Source organism: Pristis pectinata, chromosome 1 (assembly GCF_009764475.1).
Source record: "Pristis pectinata isolate sPriPec2 chromosome 1, sPriPec2.1.pri, whole genome shotgun sequence".
Lineage (NCBI taxonomy): Eukaryota > Metazoa > Chordata > Chondrichthyes > Rhinopristiformes > Pristidae > Pristis > Pristis pectinata.
Window position 1 is genome coordinate 29,714,881 of NC_067405.1, and position 24,561 is coordinate 29,739,441.

Genomic DNA, 24,561 nt, shown 5'->3' on the forward strand with positions numbered 1-24,561 from the left:
ATGTTTACCTACACATCAGCATATTCAGCTCCTTAGAAATGGAATGGAAGCAAGTCACCCTCAATCCTAATGGAGTGCCTAGGAAGAAGAATTTATTTTGTGAATATTGGCTTCTGCAGCTTCTAGTTAATGTACGGAAGTCTGAAAGAAAATTGCAAATTGTATCTAGGAAGCATCACATTTTAAGTTTGCTTTTTCTCCCACATTATTTTTTTTCACTTTGCACATATTCAATGACAAAATACCTTCTCTATAAACCGACCTCATTTCCCTGATAAAACAGAATACTTTCATGTGCCCATTATCCAGGTGAAAATAACAAAAGCAAAGGATTGAACAGTAAACACATGCCATTGCTGTCCAACTTACTTGCCACCCTCTGATTATCTCTTCATATCCTATATATTACATATATACCAAACCTTGAGCTTATAACATTATGAACAAACAGACAGATTAGCAATATTCAGTATAAATATATTTGCTTCAGTTCAATCTTTCATTCTTCTCAAAATGATAAAGCTGTCAAGATTTTTTTTATTGGCAGTAATTCCATACAAAATGAACCCTTGAAAACATCAAAGACAAAAATTGCCATGAGTATTTTAAAATTTATCATCTTACAATCAGTCATAAATGTAGATTATGTAAATTTGTTTGAAGGAAGTTTAAATCTGGAATTTGTGATTAGTGGCAAACAAATAGTGTGCAGTGTTCATTAAACTTGCAAGGACCCACAGAATTTCTGTGGGCTTTTACTCTGTGACTAACAGTTGCAGAGAATCAGAGTAATGCAGCACCATCTTCAGGGACCTGTAAGCAAAGAGAGCAGTAATTCAGCTTAAAAGATTTTTGCTGATGCACTCTGAGCATAACATTTAAGTTAGAATGTTTAATTCAATTTAAAATTATTTACAGAAAGCAGAATAAAAAGATGGAAAGAAAAATGGGATCAAAACAAAGTGATAAATGTAAAGACAAAAAATATGTTTTTTGTTTCATAGCTTTATTTTCATTTTAAAACTTAGACAATAATTAAAGTTTGAAGGAATGAAACTCCACACATGGAAAAGTTAGTTTTGAATGCCAGATTGGTTATTTGGCAGTATGATAGTAAGTAAATAAAACACCTCGATTAAAAACTCATTTATGAGCAAATTGGGCCACTAATAAGTAGGAACTGCACTGTTACGCTCTATATATGTTTTAATGCTGCATGTTGGTGAGATACCAGCAACGTTCCTTATGGAACAACATAATGGACAAGAACTTCCTGATCTCCACTTTAAACTACATGGGAAGATATACAAACCTACCATCTGATTTGCTTGATAATAATGAAATGTATGATACATTCTTTGTTACTTCCCCTGTAAAATCTGGCCATGCTTAAAATAATTTAACAGAATATTTCTCTACTGCAATCGGTATGATTCATTGATTTTTGCCAAATATGCACAATGACCTGCTTGATAGGAATCCATCAAAATTCATTAATGGATAACAAATCAGACAGACAAGGCCTACCTTGAACTGTCCATATGTCTGAGGTCTAAAAAAAAGCCATTTAATAATGTTCCCCATAACATGTTTTTTCAATGTGTGTACTCTGACCAATGATATAGAAGTCAATCCCAGCCAAAAGTGCTTCATTCCTGTCCCGTTACCTGATGTGGCTCTTTTGGTGTGGGTTTGCACTTTCTAACTGCGACAAAAATGTCTTCCAGGCTGGTAACGTACCTTTATTTCTTCTAACTTCTAAAGATTAAATATTATTGATTAAGATTAGAGAGCAAGACTGTTAGACTGAAATTCACTTCATGATACAGAAGTGACGATAATATTCAAAGATTGCTCAAGGAAGGCTGGATGAAGGGAAAAAGGGGATGAGGGGATCTGGGAACAGGTCATGCACATTTGATTTGCACTGTATCCATGTAGATGATAATTGATGGTATGCATGCTTGAGCTTTTTGACATCTTTGGCATTGTAGAAGCTGTAAATCTAGTGTGCTGTCAAAGGTTGTACTGAATTTAACTTGAATGTTGTAGGCAGAGACATTTCCAATTCCACTAAACAAACATACAGTTTTTTTTTAAATTCTCATGAGACAGTTCTGCTTCTGAGTTTATAGCATAAATACTGGAACAATAAGTTAGCTTTTGGCAAGGTCTGTTTGCGGCATCATCCTCATCTCTCCCATATGTAGACCGTTAAGTGAGCTAGTGTGGATGTTGGAATTCCCATACCAGGAACCTTCTCAGACCACCCTCTCTAGAAGCAAGTTATCTGGTCATTTTGGTAAACCCAGTTAGCATATTAATCTCAGGGAAATCCTGTTGAGTTGGCTGCCTGGGGAGACTGGGATGATCATTGGTACACTTAGTTTAGTCAGGACCCTGGCCCGGGTCCCCATCAAAACCTTTGCAAAATTAATCATCTCTGGATCTTGTCATGGGGCTCCATTGAGAAAATGAAATGATGGGCAGTCACCGACTATACCATTTGTCATTTTCTCATGCCCCCTCCACTAACGGGACTGATCTCCCCGACCCTGGAGATTTTTGGAGGGTTAGGAGCTTTTCTGACAGCTGTTCTGATCCATATATTTTTAGGGACAAGTTCCTGATTGCATTTCTGTTAAGTATACATTTTATCATGCCTTGCTTTTTAAAGGTAGTTTATTTATTTATAGTGCAAATAATTATAAACGTTTTTATTATGGCAAAAATGACTTTCCCAAATTCTGGTTGTGAGAACACTGACTAATTCCTTGTGTCATGTAGACTATAAATTTAGTGTTGCATTTCAGCTGTTCTAAATCATTGGGAATATTTATGGTAAACATAGATCTTCCTGGAGTATTTGTAGACTTGATGAAGGTCAGATTGTGAGCAAGGGTTGTTCCAGTCTGTCACATAAAACTATGTACTACTGTCTGAAGTGTAGATTAGATGTGGTTTATGCTGATTCACATTTGGCCAACAGATGGTGAAACTATTCATCTTGTGCTTTTTGAATAATAAAATACATGCGCAACGACTGGATAATTGTAAGAAAGTGGTTGATTAGTCGATCTTGTTCACTTTAAATCTGAGTGAAACCTCAGCTAATTAGATGTTGCTCTGTACGTTGACTGTAGTGCAGATGCTGTTAAAAAGTTTGTAATTTCAAGATGGAAAATAATACAAATGTATGCCTTTTGTGTGGTTCCTTTGTACACTAAATATTTAATAATTTAACAATAACATTTTAAAATAATTATGTTACTAAAAGAATCACAAAAGACCCTAGTTCCAGCTGTACTATTGATATTATTCTTGATATGCAACTTGAGCACTTAAGCTTGAATGAGTGCATTCATTTTAAAAATTATACTTTTCATCATACAAATTTCACATTATTGCTTGTGAAACCACAACAATTTCAGTGGTATGGGTACCTATCTTACTTGATGGCCACATCTCCAAACTCCGAGACCTGGGACTCAACACCTCCCTTTGCAACTGGATCCTTGACTTCCTGATCAACAGAGCACAATCAGTAAGGATAAGCAGCAAACCTCCGCTACAATTATCCTCAACACTGGTACCCCACAAACCTGCATCCTTAGGCCCCTACTCTACTCCCTATACACTCACGACTACAAGTTTGCAGATGATACCACCGTAGTGGGCCGTATCTCAAATAACAATGAGTCAGAATGCAGGAAGGAGATAGAGAGCTTAGTGAATGGTGTCATGACAACAACCATTCCCTCAATGTCAGCAAAACAAAAGAACTGGTCATTGATTTTAGGAAGGGGGGTGGTGCACATGCTCTTGTTTACATCAATGGTGCTGAGGTCAAGAGGGTTGAGAGTTTCAAGTTCCTTGGAGTGAATATCACCAGTAGCCTGTCCTGGTCCAACCATGTTGACGCCATGGCCAAGAAAGCTCACCAGCACCTCTACGTCCGCAGGAGGCTAAAGAAATTTGGCATGCCCCCTTTGACCCTCACCAATTTTTATCAATGCACCAGAGAAAGCATCCTATCCAGATGCATCACAGCTTGGTATGGCAACTGCTCTGCCCATGACCACAAGAAACTGCAGAGAGTTGTGGACAGAGCTCAGCACATCACAGAAACCAGTCTCTCCTCCATGGACTCTGTCTACATTTCTTGCTGCCTCGCTAAAGCAGCCAACATAATCAAAGACCCCACCCACCTGGACATTCTCTCTTCTCCCCCCTCCCATCGAGCAGAAGATACAAAAGCCTGAAAGCATGTTCTACCAAGCTCAAGGACAGCTTCTATCCCACTGTTATAAGAATATTGAACAGTTCCTTAGTACATTAAGATGGACTATTGACCTCACAATCTACCTCGTTATGACCTTGCACCTTATGTCTGCCTGCAGTGCACTTTCTCTGTAACTGTAAGACTTTATTCTGCACTCTATTATTGTTTTACCTTATACCATCTCAATGCGCTGTTGTAATGAATTAATCTGTATGAATGGTATGCAAGACAAGTTTTTCACTGTACCTCAGTACATCTGACAATAAAAAAACAATTTACCAATTTAATGAATTTGCATAGATGTTGATTATTTATTTCTTTTTTGTTAAGAGTTCCATTTATTACTGCTGTTTAACTGAAAACCATAAAGGATTATACAATGGCTTTTAAGGAAGTAAGTTCCTTTGCATGTTTTAAGCATTCGGCATTCTGCTTTTATTCAAAACTCTTGAGAGTCCCAAAGCACTTAGGATGTCAATTTTCCATGCCACTCTCAGATTCTGATGAAAACGAAAGACCCAGTTCATGCGACTTACTTCACCTATGCACAAATTTAATCCCCTGCTTGGGAACAATTGTTGCAATGAATTACTGTTGAGTGGTGTGACTTGAACCAGTGTGACTGCTTCCCTTTTCACTGGTCTTCAGATTGCTATTATGTCACTGTTGGAAGGCACTAAGTAGAGACCTGGCACTTACTCACAGGGAGGAAGTGAAAATTCAGAGAAATAGTGATCCTCTGTTCACTCACTGTACCCTTTAGTAGCTTGTTCAAAGTTCCATGAACAGACACTGCTTCCTTGACGTTTAACTAGTTTGTGTCACAGAGAAACTACATATTCTTAGAGGAATAATTGAGAAAAGATGGCAAGCCAGCTGGAAAAATAGGAACATTGTGTAAAACTAATTCCTTCCTTTGTTTCAGGATGGAAGAGACTGTAAGAAATCTACTCCAGAATCAAGGGGCACTAGGACAGAGTACGGGAGCAACAGCTGATCTTTTAAATGCTTGCCAGGTATGATTTCATTATAGTGGAGCTCTGAAATTGTTGTGTTCAGTTATTTGGAGGAAAATGTGCATATTCCAGAATTTCCAAATAATTTTGTTATTTAAAACAAAATGTTTCAGCAGTTTAAAATGAAAATTGCAAGGGTCAATTGATTAAGGAAGTAAATGCTAGACTCGCAAGGTCTGGCTTTAAAGACATCAAAGTTCTCTGCTGAGTTCATTCAAGGTAACAGTAATCAGCATTCGGTTTTTTGACATATGTCCTGAGTCTTGATATTAGAATGAGCATAGAAGTTCAAATAGTCTTGGCCTCGGTATTCCCTCTAAACTACTGACGTGGTCCTTCAACATACACAACATCACTCTCTGTGATGGTGACCTCACCTGTTCTTCATTCATGATAGAACTTGCAGAATTTTTGCCCCTGTTAAGAGTCCAGTGTAACATTCATTTCTATTAAAGAAAATGCTAGTCCTCCCCCAATAACGTGAGTGGCATTGATGGGTATTCTCTGAGAGCAGGCATGGACATAATGAGCTAAATTACCACCACCTATCTTGTAAGGAAAAATGCGAAATGTAATATACTTCCCTATGTCCTATCCATCATTACAATAGGGTCAGTGATCTTCCCATTTCCAAGGCAGGGTCTGAGACCTATCTTCCTGAGGCCTAACTGACTTTGAACTCTCCTGATTTTTTTTCTACCTGCAGCCTTGGGAACCTTTTTAGAAAATCCCACCTTGAATTAATGGAAAGACACAATCCCAGAGGTGAAGAACAGGGTTCATAATCAATCTCTCCAAAGTAAACCTGGAAGAATGGAGAATGAAAGATGGCTAATTTTAAATAACATGGCAGCACTTACAAAAATCCCAATTACAAGGAATAAATTATTGGAGAAACTCAGGGGACTAAAGGCAGACAAGTTACGAGGACTTGATGGACTGCATGCTAGGGTCTTAAACAAAGTGGCTACAGCGATAGTGGACCCATTGGTTGAAATATTAAATAACTTGCTAAACTCTGGGAAGGTACCAAAAGATTGAAAAACAGCCAATGTGACTCCCTCGTTCAAAAAAGGACAAAGACAGAAGGCAGGGAACTACAGGTCAGTTGGTTTAGCAGCTATTATTTGCAAGATGCTAGACTCCAGAAAACAGCTAATCATTAAGGAAAGCTGATTATGATTAAACCTAATCGACATGGTTTTATGAAAGGTAAATCATGTTTGACAAATTTGCTCAAATTCTTTGAGGATGTAACAGGGAGAGTTGATAGAGGGGAACCTGTAGATGCAGTGTATTCAGATTTCCAAAAGGCATTTGTCAAGATGCCACATAGGAGGCTGCTGCATAAACTATAAGCCCACGGTATCAGATGAAGTGTGTTAGAATGGACAGAAAACTGGCTATCTCATAGATAACAGAGAGTTGTAATAAATGGATCCTTTTCAGACTGGAAGGAGGTAACCAGTGGAGTGCTGCAGCGATCAGTTCTTGGCCTGCAGTGGTTCACTACTTATATTGATGACCCAGAGGAAGGAGCAGTATTAAGGTTTCCAGATTTGCTGATGGTATGAAAATAGGAAGAAGGGCATGTTATGACAAAGATACTGTGATTCTGCAGTGGGATATCAATAGATTGTGTCTGTGGCAAAAGAGGGAATAAGTTTAAGATCAGAGGTGAGAGATTTAAAAGGGACTTGAGGGGGAGATTCTTCACAGTGAGTATTTGGAATAAGCTGCCAGAAATAGTGGTTGAGGCAGGCATATTAGCAATATTTAAAAGCCATCTAGATAAGTACATGGATAAGTGAGGTTTAGAGGGCTATGGGCCAAACACTGGTAGATAGGACTAGCTTGTTGGGCAACACAGTCAGCAAGGATGAGTTGGGCCAAAGGGACTGTTTCCATGTTGTATGACTCTATGACTGGCAAATGGAGCTTAACATAGGGAAGTGTGAGGTCATGCACTTCGGTAAGAGAAGTCAAAAGGCAGATTATTATCTAAATGGAGAAAGACTGCAAATGAGTGAAGAACAGAAGGATGTATGTGTTCTAGTGCATGAATCATAAAAAGCTAGCAGGAAGTCCAACAAGTAGTTAAGAAAGCAGATGGCATTTTGGGCTTCACTGCAAAGAATTGGAGTTGAAAAACAGTAAGATTTTGATGCAATTGTACAGGGTGTTGGTGAAGCCTCACCTGAAATACTGCATATAGTTTTGGCCCCTTACATTGAGGTAGTACAAAGGAGGCTCACCAGGCTAATTCTTGAGAGGGTTGACCTACCAAGAGTCACTAAATAGTTTGGCTCTGTATTCCCTGGAGATTTGAAGAATGAGGGATGACTTTATTCAAGCATAAAGATCTGAAGGTAGCCTGACAGGGTAGATGTTGGGATCTCAACATTTTTTCTCAAAAAAGGGGACATAACTCCAAGATAAGGTGACGAGCAACTAAAACTGAGGTATGTAGAAATTTCTTCTCAGGGTGGTGAATCCCTGGAATTCTCTGCCCTGGCAGGTGGTGGAAATTAGATTATTAGAAGTATTTAAATCGAAGGTGGATAAATATTTGATGGATTGAGGTATAGGTAAGCCTGGAGAAAAGGTACAGAAGAGAAGTTGAGGCCAGCATAGATCAGGGATGATCATATTAAGTGGTGAGGAAGGCTTAAAGGGCTTGACGGCTTACTCCTGCTCCTATTTTCTTGTGTTCTTATGGAACTACTGACCTGTTAGCTTGGCATCAGGAGTTGGGAACATGCTGGAATCAATAATGAAGAACGTGGTATGAAGACACTTAGAAATGGATCAGAGTCAGCAAGGATTTATGAAAGGGAAATGATGCTTGATTAATCGATTGGAGGTCTTTGAGGATATAATGGATGTGTTGTATTTCAAATTTTTAGATGGCTTTCGATGAGGTTCAAAAGGTCTCACTCAAGAGGCTGGTGAACAAGATTGCTGTATGTGGAATTGAGGGTATTGTGTTAGCATGAATTGGGAGTTGGTTAACAGATAGAAAACAAATACTAGGAATAAACAGATCCTTCTCAGGGGTACCACAGAGATTTCTACTTGGGCCTCAACTATTCAAAATCTGTATTGATGACCTGGCTGAGGGGACCAAATGAACCATGTCTAACTCTGACACGAATATGAGTAATGACGAGGGTGCAAAGGGAGTTCTAGACATATATGTGACTGGGGAACATCAGAGCAGATGAAGTACAATGTGGAGACGTGTGGGGTTCCATAGGAAAAAAAGCAGAAATGCTGAGAATTATTGTAAATGGTGAAAGTCAGGGAAATCTTGATGTTCAAGAGGCCTCTGTCTCCTTGTACATAAGGCATTGAAGCTGACATTTAGGTGCAATAAGTAAATGGGAAGGAAAATGGAGTCACAGAGTCATACAATGCAGAAACAGGTCCTTTGGCACACCATGTCCATTCTGACCATCATGTACTAATCCCATTTAATAGCACGTGGTCAATAATCACTTACGCATTGGCTATTCAAGTGCTTGTCTAGATACTTCATAAATGTTGTGAATGTACCTGCCTCCACCACCCAGTCAGGCAGCATGTTCCAGATTCCAGCTATCCTCTGGGTGAAAAAGTTCTTCCTCATTTCCCCTCTAACCCTCCTACCCCTTGCCCTAAACCTATGGCCTCTGGGTTTTAGATACCTCCACAATGGGGAACATTTCTCTATCTATGCCCCAAATGCTGGGGAGGATTTGAATTTTAAAGCAAGGATGTTTTAGTATATTTAAGTAGGGCCTTGGTGAGACCATTCTTAGAGTAGTGTGCACAGTTTTGGTTTCCTTACCTAAAACAAAATGTACTAATGATAGGAGTGCAACAAAGGATCACCAGACCGGTTCCTGGGATGGTGAACTTGTCGTATGAAAAGAGATTGAGTTGGCTAGGTCTCTATTTTTTTAGAAAATCAAAAAAAACTACAGATGCTGGAAATCTAAAAAAAACAGAAAATGCTGGAAATACTCAGTAGATCAAGCCACAAATGTCAAAGGTCCTTTATCAGATCTGGAAGAAGAAGCTTGTTGAGCTGCAGGAAGGGTGAGGGGGGTGATGTGTCTGATAGGGTAAAGCTGGGGTGACTATGGGAGTAAGCTGTAAGCAAGGTTATCTGGTCACAGTGAATGGGAGCAGTTAGCAAATGAGAACATATATAAAAGAACATAGACAAAAGAATTAGTAGTTGCAAAATCCAGAGCAGGAAGACATGCCTGACAAGTCAGGCTCAGACATTCTTGCACTGCCAAGGATAAAAAGAAATAAAGGAAAAAGAAACAAACAAGCTGAACTAATATCACAGATGGACAACTGTTAAAGACCAAGAAATCAAGTTACCTGAAGTTGTAGGATTCAATAATGAGTCCAGAAGGCTGCAACGAGCCCAGACAGAAGATGAGGTAATGTTCATCAAGCTCACGTTGGGCTTCATTGTACCAGTGCAGGAGGCCACAGACCAATTTCCCCCTTTTTTAAATTTTTTCCTGGAAGTGGATGACATGACAAGCCTGACCTGCCAGACTTTTCTTCTCACTCTGAATTTTGCAACTCCCACATTCTTTTGACTATGTTCTTTTGATATTGTTCTCACTTCCATTTACTTATTGACCAGGGAATCTTGTATACAGCTTGTCTCCATGATCACCTAAGTTTTACTCCATCCTCCCTGCAGTTTAAGAAGCTTCCTTTCTCTCCTTCCCATTTCTGACGGAGGGTCTTAACCTGAAACATTAACTCTGTTTCTCTTCCCACATATGTGGCCTGACCTGCTGAGTATTTCCACCATTTTCTGTTTTTACTCTTTTTTTTAGAGTTTAGATGAGTGATGTCCTCACTGAGAAGTACAAAATACTTAAAGGGCTCAACAGCATGAAGAGAGGATCTTTCTCCTGGCTAAGCAGTGCCAAGCTTGGCATCATGGTCACAAAGTAAGGAGTAAATCCACTTAGGAATGAAATGAGGAGAAATTTCTTTGCTCAAAGGATGGTGAATATTTGGAATTTTTCATCTCAGTCAGCTGAGGAGTCTCAGCCATTGATTGCACTTGAAACAGAGATCAATAGTCTTCTGGATATTAGAAGATTTGAGGGATGTGGGGACAGGTCAGGAAAATGCTGAAGTTAGAGGATCAAGCATAATCGTTTTGAACGGAGGAGCAGGTTCAAAGTTCTGAATGACCTACTCTTATGTTCTTATGATTGCTTTCATATTTTTTAAAATTCCTTTTGAATCACATTGGTACTGAATGCTCAAGAGTATCAGCTCAAAGTAGGTCAACACCCAATCAACATCAGAATTCAACCTTTCATCAAGCAGTAAATTAGATGATCTAAAACACTACCCCATGTTCAAAGCCAATTAAATTAAGAAATTTAGAGGGTTATAAAATTTTAGATCAATGCATGGCCATTCATAGTCATGCAATACTTTTTTTTATGTCTTTTGGTTATTTTTATCACACGCAGATCTGAGAATGACTCATCTCTAACCCTTGAAGTTGGTAAGAGATGAATGCTCTCTCCTTCAAAATAATTCTCCTGATCATGTGCTGTTGCTTCTGTGGAAAAACTGCAGCGACCTCGAAAGAATGATGCAAATGCAATTTTCCCAGGTTTCCTCGGTTCTTCCAAAAAGTTACAGGGAAAGAGTGGGAGAATCCCTGCCCCCCCCACCAAGAAATGGTCCCCTGTGCTTCATATTGCAATGTGTCCTTGCATTTGAAATTTTGCTAAAGCATTTGTATCAGTGATTTACATGCTCATTATTTTATTCCATTCTGAACCATAATTCAACCTCTTACTCAATTATGCTCTGACATTTGTCAGAGTATAATAAAATAAGTTGATTATTTCTCTATTGCAAGTATTGCACAGTAGTACGTTGCAAAACACTGATTTGTTATAGCTTTCTTGATCCTCCATTCCTAACACTCACGTTCCTGACACTACATTACCCCGAACTTTATAAAGCACATCCACATGGGCTGTGTGCTGCTGTGCTGTGAACCTGCCATAAACCCCTGTGCTCTCTGGGCTGTGAGCCGCTTGCTGGGAACGTGACTGAATCCCCGTCGCTTTGACAGCAATGAATCACACATGGCTCAGTGTGGAGAGGTTGCCCATGAGGGCAGGTGTGAGCAGGTGTGAGCTGTGTGGCCATTGAGCTTGTTACCAGAGAGAAATCCCAGAGCTGGGGAGAGTTATGCAGCCAAACAAAAAGAGGAGACAGCAGCTTCCATCACATTTGAAGGAGATGATGAGAAAGACCATTGGATCCGACTGTGTGTGAACGTGTGGAGCAACTGCAGTCTCCAGCAATGTCCTGCAGTCACTGTGTCAGCCAGGGCCAACTCTGATCCACTGTTCTGTGCTGAGCGGCTGCACTGCACAGCACCAGCCCTCACATGTAGCCCTCCTCACTGGGTTCTTGGATGATTCTTTCCTGTGAGAATGCCACTGGAAGGCAGTGATTTGTGCCAAGTTCCTGGCACAGCAACATTGTCAGTAACCCACGTCTCTCTATATAGTGCTATAGTGACCTCCTTTAGCACTGATTCCATTAGTGCTCTTGTTCCTAGGATCAACATCCTGAGTGCTAAGCAACTTGCCGGTCCAAAAGCAAACTAGAAGTCAATGATTTAGCTTTAAAATATTGTAGTGTCAAGTAACAAGTGTCTTATTGTGTGGCTTAATGAAATTGGTTGATTGAACAACACATTTTGATTACTTGAGTACTCATTGAACAGTCTATCACTCCATGGTTCTAAATGGTTTTGATATTCAGATTAATGCTTTAATGATCTTGAAAATAAATTATGGATGAAAATATATTAATGCATATACATAATAATTAGCAGGAATATTCTTCAGTTTATAAACTGGAGTATTTTCCGCACAATGCTGAGATGTTTTCTTCAAGAATACTTCTCAGTCAGTACAGAATGTTTTGATTGACAGCACTAATCGCAAGAAATGCATTATCAAAGTTGGTTTGCAAAAGTATTACTGAGACTAATGAACATATTATTTAAATGTCTGTGCACTTGCTTTTGCATCTAACAAGTAACAGTAAGTAACAGTATTTTCAAAGCTAGTTTGGCACATTTTATTTGAACATCTGCCATCCTACTTTTCAAAATCTAACATATCTGGTAGAGATAATCCTTAAATAGTTTACATTAATATACAAAATGGCATTTCTCACAGCATATGCTTTCCTTGAAATGAAGTACATGAAAAACATAAAACATGTTTTAAGAGGATGCTTAAGCTATACTGGCAATTATAGACTTAGGAAAATCTATTCTTGGTATTAATAGGTACAACAAGTGGCACATTAGAGTAAGAATTAAATTTTACCTTATTAAAATGTCACCAAAAAATGACGTTACCAGAAGAAATGCTTTAGGAAAATTTAAGGATAAAACTTCAATACATCATATTTCATTAATAGAAGACTATACTCCATACGCACTTTACAGAAGTGAAATGGGCACCAAGTTAGAGTTGAAGTGAGTTAGTTGAGCTAACTGAAAATGTAGATTTTGCTTTTGCAGTCAGCTGTAAAGTGAGAGCACTCTCCACAGATCACAAACATTGAGTCATCTTTGTGGATTGAATTTTCCCTTAGTGGACATTTAATTTTATTTTGGCACCAACTTAAGCAGATCTCTGAGGTCCAGCAACAGCAATGTTTTCAAGTAGCCAATCACAGGCAAGTCAAACTTAAAGCTACAGTTATCAAACTGACCAATTAAAATATTTTACCAAAGGTGAGATAAACATTAACTTAAGGTAGAAGATGTCACTTTAATTTATTTAAAGATCCATAGAACTTTGAAATAATTATTCTGAGGGAATTAGGTACCACATATAAAAATTAGTTTACAAAAGTCCCGACGCCAGGTCCAGATCAGAGACCCAACCCGACGCAAGGCCCAGGCCCGAGGCCTGACACGAGGACGAGGCCCGAGACCCAACCCGACGGAAGACCCAGGCACGTCCCGACGTGAGGATGAGGTCGGGGGCCTGACCCAACGCAAGGCCCGACCAGCCAGGGCACAACATCAGGGCCCCTCCGGATCAGAAACCCGACCTGACAGAGCACCCGAGGATGAGTCCTGACACCAAGACCCACCTAGACTTCCCCGCTTACCTGTTGAGGCAGCTCACTCATCTTCAAGTCACTTAAACCTGTGTGGAAGCAACAACTTACCTCACAGGACAGCAGAATCCACTCCAGGTCTTCCAAGCTTACCTCCCAGTCCAGGTGGATCCACTCCAGGTCTTCCAAGTCTGTTCTCTGGCAATCACTTACCTGCCATTCCAGGTGAATCTGCTCTGGGTCTTCAAAGTCTAGCAAGGAGGAGATACTTACCATCCAGTCCAGGGGAATCCACTCCAGGTCTTACAGGTCTGACCCTAAACAATAACTTACCAGGTGGCTCCACTTCAGGACCGAAGAGTCGCCGCCACGTATCACGGAAATGTGGCAAGAGGGCTGGGCTGCAGGTGAGGCTGAAACAACATGGTTACAAGACCTCCCTCCCCAGCTTACTTCTAGCTAACTTCCAGTCTATTGAGAACAAAGTTGATGAACTAAGGGCAAGACTGACCTACCAAAGAGAACTGAGGGACTGTTGTGTACTATGTCTCACCGAAACATGGCTTACACCTGCATCACCTGACTCTGCTATTCAACCTGATGGCTTCTTGATTCATCGAATGGACCGTACAGAGTCCTCAGGCAAAGTTAAAGGTGGAGGGGTCTGCTTCTTAATCAATAACCTGTGGTGCTCAGACGTGACGATCCTGGTGAGCTCCTGCACACCCAGCCTAGAATATCTAACGGTGAAATGTCGACCATTCTATCTGCCAAGGGAGTTCGCTTCAGCTATCCTGATGGCAGTCTACATCCCACCACAGATGGACATGAAGCCTGCACTCAATGAGCTATACTCCATGGTCAACAATCTTGAGACAGGATACCCTGAGGCCCTCTTTATCATCGCGGGGGACTTCAATCAGGCCAACCTCAGGAGTGTGTTACCAAAATACTATCAGCACATCTCCTGCTCCACCAGGGGCGCCAACACCCTTGACCACTGCGATACAACCATCAAAGATGCCTTCCAAGCCACCCCTCATCCTCACTTTGGGAAGTCAGACCACCAGGCTGTGCTCCTTCTCCCTGCATACAAACAGAAGCTGAAACGGGAGGATCTGGTACGGAGAGTCGTGCAATGCTGGTCTGAGGAAGCAGATGAGCTTCTACGTGACTGCTTTGAGACAGTGGACTGGACCATGTTCAAAGACTCAGCTGCCAGCCTTGATGAGTATGCCACCACCATCACAGACTTTATCAGCAAGTGTGTGGAGGACTGTGTATCAAAGAGGACAATACAGGTGTTCCCAAACAGGAAGCCATGAATGAACCAGGAGATCCACTCCCTACTGAAGGAGAGGACCACTGCACACAAATCTGGTAATCCTGAACTGTACAAGAAAGCGAGGTATGACCTTCATAAAGCTATAAGGGATGCCAAGAGGCAATACCAACTCAAAATAGAGTCCCTGATCAGCCGCCAGTTATGGCATGGCTTACATGCCATAACAGGCTACAAGACGAAGTCAGGCTGCATAGCTAACAACAGCGCATCCCTTCCTGATGAACTTAATGCATTCTATGTGCATTTTGAACAAAAGGGAAGTGGATTGTCACCATCCACCCTGACAGCCACCAACGCAGCTGAACCTGTCATCACAGTGGAGGACATAAGATCAGACTTCCGAAGAGTGAACACGAGGAAAGCACCTGGCCCAGATGGTGTCCCGGGCAGCGTGCTCAGATCTTGTGCTGATCAGCTGGCAGAAGTATTTACGGACATGTTCAACCTCTCCCTGCTTCAACCTCAGGTTCCCTCCTGTTTTAAGAAGACCACTATCATCCCAGTACCGAAGAAAAGCAAGGTAACATGCCTCAATGACTACCGACCAGTGGCTCTGACATCCACCATCATGAAGTGCTTTGAGAGGTTGGTCGTGGCATGCATCAACTCCAGCCTACCAGACAACCTGGACCCATTGCAATTCGCCTATTGCCGAAACAGGTCTACAGCGGATGCCATCTCCCTGGCCCTTCACTCAGCTCTGGAGCATCTGGACATTAAAGACACTTACGTTAGACTATTGTTTTTTGACTACAGCTCTGCCTTCAATACAATAATACCAAGCAAGCTTGTCACCAAACTCCGAGACCTAGGACTCAACACCTCCCTCTGTAACTGGATCCTTGACTTTCTAACAAACAGACCGCAATCAGTGGGGATAGGCAGCAATTCCTCTGGCACGATTATTCTCAACACTGATGCACCACAAGGCTGCGTCCTCAGCCCTCTAATCTACTCCCTATACACTCATGACTGTGTGGCCAGATTCTGCTCTAACTCCATCTACAAGTTTGCAGATGATACCACCGTTGTAGGCCATATCTCAAACAGTGATGAATCGGAGTACAGGAAGGAGATAGAGAGCTTAGTGGAATGGTGTCATGACAACAACCTTTCCCTCAATGTCAACTAAACTAAAGAGCTGGTCATTGACTTCAGGAAAGGGGGCGGTGTACTTGCACCTGTCTACATCAATGGTGCTGAAGTCGAGAGGGTTGACAGCTTCAAGTTCCTGGGAGTGAACATCACCAACAACCTGTCCTGGACAAACCACGTGGATGCCATGGCCAAGAAAGCTCACTAGCGCCTCTACTTCCTCAAGAGGCTAAAGAAATTTGATTTGTTCCCTTTGACTCTCACCAACTTTTACCGATGCCCCATAGAAAGCATCCTATCAGGATGTATCACGGCTTGGTATGGCAACTGCTCTGCCCAAGACTGCAAGAAGCTGCAGAGAGTTGTGGACACAGCCCAGTGCATCACGGACACCAGTCTCCCCTCCTTGGACTCTGTCTTTACCTCTCGTTGTCTTGGTGAAGCAGCTAGCATAATCAAAGACCCCACCCACCCGGGACATTCTCTCTTCTCTACTCTTCCATCGGGTGGAAGATACAGGTGCCTGAGGGCACGTACCACCAGACTTAAGGACAGCTTCTACTCCACTGTGATAAGACTATTGAACCGTTCCCTTATACAATGAGATGGACTATGACCTATGACCTCATGACCTCACGATCTACCTTGTTGTGACCTTGCACCTTATTGCACTGCATTTTCTCTGTAGCTGTGACGCTTTACTCTGTACTGTTATTGTTTTTTTTACCTGTACTACATCAATGCACTCTGTACTAACTCAATGTAACTGCACTGTGTAATGAATTGACCTGTAAGATCGGTTTGTAAGACGTTTTTCACTGTACCTCGGTACAAGTGACAATAATAAACCAATACCAATACCAATACATAATTTGTCATTTTATAATGTCCTTGTCCCACTTCCAGAAAGCAATATATATAATGGGCCAGATCAGCCACCCACAATCACCATATATGCTGATCCTGACCTTGTACTGGCTGTGGAGGGACTACCTCACTAATCCATAAAGCCCCAGAGTTTATTGATGAGGCCAGAGGGGTGGTGAAGGCTGGAATGAGGTATTGGAGAAGCTCCACCCTGAAATGTCCCAGACAGTTATTTTCAAGCCGGAAAAGCCTACCCGTTAGCCAACAGTGAAATTATCAGGATTTTGAAATGTTTCTAAATGTCTCTGACAGACTTAAAAATTATTATAAATTACTTTTTAATTGTTTTATATTTTATAAAAATATATGAGCAGAAAACTCACCTTACTTAAACATATTTAAAGTAAACACAAATTAAACAAAACAAAACTTAAAAAAAACCTTCCCTTACCTTCTTTTCCCTGTGCTTTAATAATTGGAATCACACATCAACTATTGAATGCTACTGATTCCCCACCACAAAGTAGGTTGGAGCTCCATAGTTGGACTCTATGTAAGTTCAGGACTTCTGAGTTAGATAATGCATGCTTGGAAGTTGCAGACTTGCTGGAGTTTAAATGGTTCTGGTGTTTACTCATAAAATCTGGATCAATACTTGTGTTCATTAGAGAGTTTTAGTCTCTGTATCAAAGGATCTATGCCATGTTCACAGGAATATTTATGTTATGAATTATTGGATTGTAGTGTATACTCTTAATCATCACAATGCTGTTAATGGGAGTTGTTGGCTGTGCAGAAATGGCTTCCATGTTACAGCAGGAACACTTCTTCAAAATAAAAATGCATTTCAGAGGCTAAGAAACTATGTTTTGTAGATACTTGATGTTTGTAACATCTGGAATGGTCATAATAAATTTAAAATATTTTGTAGCTTATTCATCTAACATGCCCTTAACACTTGGTAAGCAATGCATTTTGGAAAGCACTGCATTTAAGTATAGTTATTTGTTGAGCACTAAATTACCTTTAATTCAATGTAGACATCGCTGGCATATATATGAATAAACTTAATGAATGATTACGATACAAAAAAAAAGTCTATTGACCTCAGTCTAGGGAGCAAGGAAACTTATGTTATACTATTGATCTCTCTGGAATTCGTCAAACTGCTTCACAATGATTATAGAGAGTTGTGAGTGAATGAAAATTTTGGCATAGCTTATGTGCAGCTTCTAATCGAATAACTAAGACTCTTAAGCTCTGTCACCTAGATACCTCCTCTCCAATAATTTAAGTCAGGAGAGAAAAATCACCTTTGTCTAAGTTACTTGCATTTTTATAAGCTTACATCACAACCTTAGCATATCACAACACCTTTGCATTCAATAGGGTTTCTTGAATTGAAATCTTTATTGTAATGTAGGTAAATATAGCATTTGATTTATAAACAACGTCTCCAAAGAACAAAGTAAATGATTTGTCTTGGTCATCAGAAGGATTCACGACCTTTCAGATAGTGATTTCATATCTATCTAAGCATAGAGATAAAATATTAAAATCCATGCTCCTTTTTAACAACTATTAATTTCAAAGACATTTTTGTGTACTTCATATAATATTTATGCGAGATATAATTTGAATGGCTCCCATACACATTGGAAAATGGGTTTCAAGTGTGGCTCTTCATATTTCATATCAAGGATCAGAGCCATCTATTTATTACATTTCTGCCAAAAGCATGTGTAATGGGAAATAAGCAGGGTTCAAGGATTTGGATCAATGAGGGAGAAAGAACACTTCAAGGTTGCTGCAGGGTATTTATTTAAAGTATAAGAAAAGATAAGAAAGATATATATATATACACACACATAGTGGCATGCAAAAGTTTGGGCACCCCTGGTCAAGATTTCTGTTACTGTGAATAGCTAAACGAGTAAAAGATGACCTGATTTCCAAAAGGCATAAAGTTAAAGATGACACATTTCTTTAATATTTTAAGCAAGATTACTTTTTTTATTTTCATCTTTTACAGTTTCAAAATAACAAAAAAGGAAAAGGGCCCGAAGCAAAAGTTTGGGCACCCTGCATGGTCAGTACTTAGTAACACTCCCTTTGGCAAGTATCACAGCTTGTATACACTTTCTGCAGCCAGCTAAGAGTCTTTAAATTCTTGTTTGGGGGATTTTCACACATTCTTCTTTGCAAAAGGCTTCTAGTTCTGTGAGATTCTTGGGCCATCTTGCATGCACTGCTTGTTTGAGGTCTAGCCACAGATTTTCAATGATCTTTAGGTTGGGGGACTGTGAGGGCCATGGCAAAACCTTCAGCTTGTGCCTCTTGAGGTAGTCCATTGTGGATTTTGAGGTGTGGTTAGGATCGTTATCCTGTTGTAGAAGCCATTCTCTTTTCACCTTCAGCTTTTTTACAGACAGTGTGATGTTTGCTTCCAGAATTTGCTGGTATTTAATTGAATTCATTCTTCCCTCTACCAGTGAAATATTCCCTGTGCCACTGGCTGCAACACAAACCCAAAGCATGATCGATCCACCCCCGTGCTTAACTGTTGGAGAGGTGTTCTTTTCATGAAATTCTGCACACTTTTTTTTCCAAACTTTCCTGCATCCTCTCCACAAAATTCAGTGTCAGAAGTTTGCAAAGGAACATCTAAACAAGCCTGATGCATTTTGGAAACAAGTCCTGTGGACTGATGAAGTTAAAATAGAACTTTTTGACTGCAATGAACAAAGGTATGTTTGGAGAAAAAAGGGTGCAGAATTTCATGAAAAGAACACCTCTCCAACTGTTAAGCACGGGGGTGGATTGATCATGCTTTGGGCTTGTGTTGCAGCCAGTGGCACGGGGAACATTTCACTGGTACAGGGAAGAATGAATTCAATTAAATACCAGCAAATTCTGGAAGAAAACATCACACCGTCTGTAAAAAAAAAGCTGAAGATGAAAAGAGAATGGCTTCTACAACAGGATAATGATCCTAACCACACCTCAAAATCCACAATGGACTTGACCTCAAAAGAGCAGTGCATGCAAGATGGCCCAAGAATCTCACAGAACTAGTAGCCTTTTGCAAAGAAGAATGTGTGGAAATCCCCCAAACAAGAATTGAAAGACTCTTAGCTGGCTACAGAAAGCGTATACAAGCTGTGATATTTACCAAAGGGGGTGTTACTAAGTACTGACCATGCAGGGGGCCCAAACTTTTGCTTCGGGCCCTTTTCCTTCTTTGTTATTTTGAAACTGTAGAAGATGGAAATAAAAAAGTAATCTTGCTTAAAATATTAAAGAAATATGTCATCTTTAATTTTATGCCTTTTGGAAATCAGGTCATCTTTTACTCGTTTAGCTAGTCACAGTAACAGAAATTTTGACCAGAGGTGCCCAAACTTTTATATTAATATATATATATTTTTTCTTATCTCTTGTTATAGTTTTAATAAATACCCTGTACAAAACAGTAAGTCTACCACACAGTGTAAAATAATTGATGAAAGAACAAGTTTCATGCCCTTCTGCTTGTTGGGGACTCTGAGTAACAATGACTGGTCTGGAGAATCTCAGAGGTCCTTGGCGCTGATTGCAATTCTGGTCCGAGGAGAAGTCCGATGAGCTTGTTCACCACTCACACTTATATAATCAAGAAAGCCCTGCACTTCTCTTCTAATCTGCGCATTTCAGGCAGCTACAATTCTAAAACTAATTATTTCTTAATGAATCTTACATTGTCAACTGAACCAGTCTCACTTGTCTCCAAGAGAAAAAATGTTATCTTGTCATTTCACATTCCTTAATGTCTCACATCTGCATGCTACAAGGCCTCATGCACCCTATGAATCAAGACCTTTTGTTTTACTTATCTTCTCGATTAACATACCTGCTCATTGTGGAGACAGTGGGCTGACAACTCCACTTTGAGTAAAAGATCTGCTTTTAACCCTCTCATTACAGCATGTTCCCTCTCATAGCCAAATTAATCATTTTCTTAAAATCTTGAAATGTTGATTTGTGTCTTTTGGATTTATCTTACTTCCCTGAAAATAGAGAAATTGATACTTCAGTAAGAACATAGGTATAAATTGAAATTGAAAAACATTATCTCCATTGTTGTTAAGGCAAGACTACATAGCTCCATGGTTGTTATGGTTGAGTCAATATATTTTTAATAATCACTTGGCTGTTTTGGAGTTCTATTTATTTACACACAGTGCCTTAAGGCTACATTTCTTAAAAATATATATTTCCCTTGGAACCACAGAGGCTAGAGAACTAGAGAAGGCCACTTAGTCCAGTGTATCTGTATTATTGGAGCAACCCCAGATGAGTCACAAATCTCCATAGTCTCTCCATAGCCTGTATCTTTTTCTGTTTCAATTGATTATCTATTTCTTTTCATGAAGAGATAGTTTCCATTGCAGCTATTCCCTGTGGGGAAACTTCATTGCTCCAGAAGATCTGCCTGTGAAAATTTTTCTAGCCACTCAACTTATTACCTTAGTAACAACTGGACGAACAACAACTTCACTTACGCAACACCTTTAATATTGCAAATATTCTGAAGGAAGGATTATGAACCAAAATTGAATAATAGTCACATTAAAAGCTATCAAAATGGAAGGTGAGAGGCTTGGTCAAAACTCAGTGGTTTCACGGGAATATAGTTAAGGGAGCAGGAGATGGTCTCAATGACAAGATGAGCTTGATTGATATGAGAAAGGAATTTAATCAAATTTTAGTGGCATGGCTGGAAAAACCTTGCGGAAATCTTGACCCAATGGGCAATGAGCAGAAGTGAAGAGGTTAGCAAACAGCTGGTCTCAATCTTTGTGACAAAGTTGCCCAAGAGTTTCTTGGATTTGTGGCTGACACTGCTGGAGCAGAGAAAAGATATTTAAGACTACTTGTAGTGGAGAACTAAATGTAAAGAATATCTTTACTTTGGAGAAGTTTAGGAGCATATTATGCTTTGTGGTTCAGTCAGATCTAGGAAAGAGTGATAACACCCATTTGTCCACAATAGATGTTCAAGTCCACATCCCTTGGAGTGGAAATGAGGGTCATGCTGGGGGAATACAACCAAGAGAGTGTTGTTTTAATGGGAGAGTGATGGTTCTCATGGAAATATGAAGGTCAAGACATAATTGAGGGCGAAAAGGTGGACAATTGGGAATTTGAAAGAACAGTTTATAAATGAAAGTTGGAGAGAGCTTTTCCCCAACCAAATGGAAATTTTCCCTATTTATTCTATCAAAACTTTTTATAACATAGCAATAAAATAAATTTTACTTAGCTTACTCTGATCAAGCATCTCAAGTTTCTCTTCATAATTATTTATTCACTTTGGCGACACGGTAGCGTAGCGGTTAACACGACGTTATTACAGCGCCAGCGATCTGGGTTTGATTCCCGTCGCTGTCTGTAAGGAGTTTGTACGATCTCCCGTGTCTGCGTGGGTTTCCTCCGGGTGCTCCGGTTTCCTCCCACATCGCAAAGCCGTATGGGTAGGTTAATTTGGGTTTAAAATGGGTGGCGCGGACTCGTTGGGCCAGAAGGGCCTGTTACCACGCTGTAAATAAAACAAAAGAATAAAAAAAAATTATCCTAAGGAAATCCTATTCAATATTCTGTGTTTGCTATGCCTTAATATGCTTTTTAGCATGGAGTACCCAAATTCCAGAGTGTGTTAATCTTTCTCATATTCAAAGTTATCTTTAACTTCTTGCCTTTGTATTTTATGAGCCTATTTTGAAAATGGTACTTTATCTACCTTCATTCTGTTGTCCAGTTGAATTTTGTTTTACCTCCAAACTGTTTTATTAAATACCTTGATAAATTATATTATTTGCTAGGGTGACCAGCCTATCTGCGTTCTCATGGTCTTCCTCGATCTGCTTTACTGCTTCCCAAACCCCTAAACTATTGCACCAAACGACTTTGATATTGTGCTTCTTTGCCTAACTCCAAGTTATCTACTTATATTAACAACATCCTTTTTCCAACAGAAGCATTAACCATTAACCATATTCTTATTAATCAACCAATTCTTTATCTATGTTGCTTTATTACCTCCAGCAAGGCAAAATGAGCACCTGTACACTGAATTACATTGTCCTCATTGTGTTTGGTGAGTTTGTGATTAAGGGGTAGTAGGTACGGGATGCCAGAAAATTTGAAATGAGGTTTCTTTATTAGTCATGTGTACATCGAAACACACAGTGAAATGCATCTTTTGCGTAGAGCGTTCTGGGGGCAGCCCCCCAAGTGTCGCCACGCTTCCGGTGCCAACATAGCATGCCCACAACTTCCTAACCCATACGTCTTTGGAATGTGGGAGGAAACCAGAGCACACGGAGGAAACCTACGCAGACACGAGGAGAACGTACAAACTCCTTACAGACAGTGGCCGGAATTGAACCCAGGTCGCTGGTGCTGTAATAGCGTTACGTTAACCGCTACACTGGTAACTTTTGGAATGCTTTCCAAAGATCACATTATCAGTCACTTTCAGATGACTTATTAAATTTGTCAGAAGTGGTATAGATGCAATAAATCCATTGATCTTATGCATCAGAAAATGTTTATTAATCTTCTATTAGTTGCGCAGATGTTATTGTTCAACTACTTACTAATGTTATATCAAAGACTCACAATTGACCACACTCAACCAGCACTGGTGGGTGTGCCATATTGTCTACACGTCTGATACCAGACTCCTTAAACGCACACCATACTCTGAGCTCTGTTATTGATGAGGCTTCCAGGAGGATAGAGAAAACTCTTTATGGATATTGTCAGTCTTGAAATAATGTGATATCCTCCCTCACCTGTCACTTCTCAAAAGAGCGAAAGAGCACTGGGAAAGCATTGAGCATCTTGACTCCCTAAGGTAGGAGCACTTGGAGACCACATGCAAGTAGCAGAAGGAGCATACAACATCCCAAATGATTCTTAAATTCTTGCCCCACCTCCAGCGGAGTCTGTGGATCTTCCAGGTAACTCATCTGCAGCCAGCATAATCAAAGACTCCACCCACCGGGCTCATTCTCTCTTCTCTCCTCTCCCATCAGGCAGAAGATACAGGATCCTGGGGGCACGTACCACCAGGGTCAAGGACAGTTTCTATCCCACCGTGATAAGGCTATTGAACGGTTCCCTTATACGATTAGATGGACCCTTGACCTCACAATCTACCTTGTTATGACCTTGCGCCTTATTGTCTACCTGCAATGCACTTCCCTGTAGCTGTGACACTTTACTCTGTATTCTGTTATTGTTTTCACCCTGTACTACCTCAATGCACTGTGTAATGAATTGATCTGTACGAAAGGTCAAGTTTTTCACAGGACAAGTTTTTCACTGTACCTCGGTACAAGTGACAATAATAAACCAATACCAATACCTGGGAACCCATAGGCCCAGAGTGGAAGCAAGCCATCTTCAACCTCAAGGGGTACCATCAATATTTCTTAAATTGCTGGCTATACGCTTAATGTTCTGCATTGATGCTTTGTATGTTGCCATCAGGGCAGAGCTCTTCTTAAGTTAATTTACAGGTTTTCTTGAGGTTGCAGATAAATGATAGCAGTGATAACTCCGTCTGTCAGTGTACATTGCTTTCCATTACCTCTGGTATGTAACAGCATGTGCAAAGAAATCAGTAGTATTTCAGTGTCCCATTTCATCAAGTTTTCGGATGTTCACATTTTGCTACAACCTACAAACTTGAAACAAATAAAATACATCCTGTTGCTATTTTAGGAGGAACAGAAGCAGAATCATACTTAAAGCTGCCTATTATGCTCTCA

The 24,561-nt window shown here is 40.2% G+C and overlaps 1 protein-coding gene across 4 annotated transcripts in view; it reads left to right on the forward strand.

The window, feature by feature from the left end:
• Window positions 1-24,561, forward strand: part of nckap5l (NCK-associated protein 5-like) — a 368,519-nt gene that overhangs the window by 130,009 nt on the left and 213,949 nt on the right. For all 4 annotated transcript variants that reach the window (XM_052032844.1, XM_052033103.1, XM_052032935.1 and 1 more), the window contains one exon: window positions 5,208-5,298. In XM_052032844.1, the coding sequence (XP_051888804.1) occupies window positions 5,208-5,298 (91 nt within the window). The remainder of the gene's footprint in view (window positions 1-5,207; window positions 5,299-24,561) is intronic.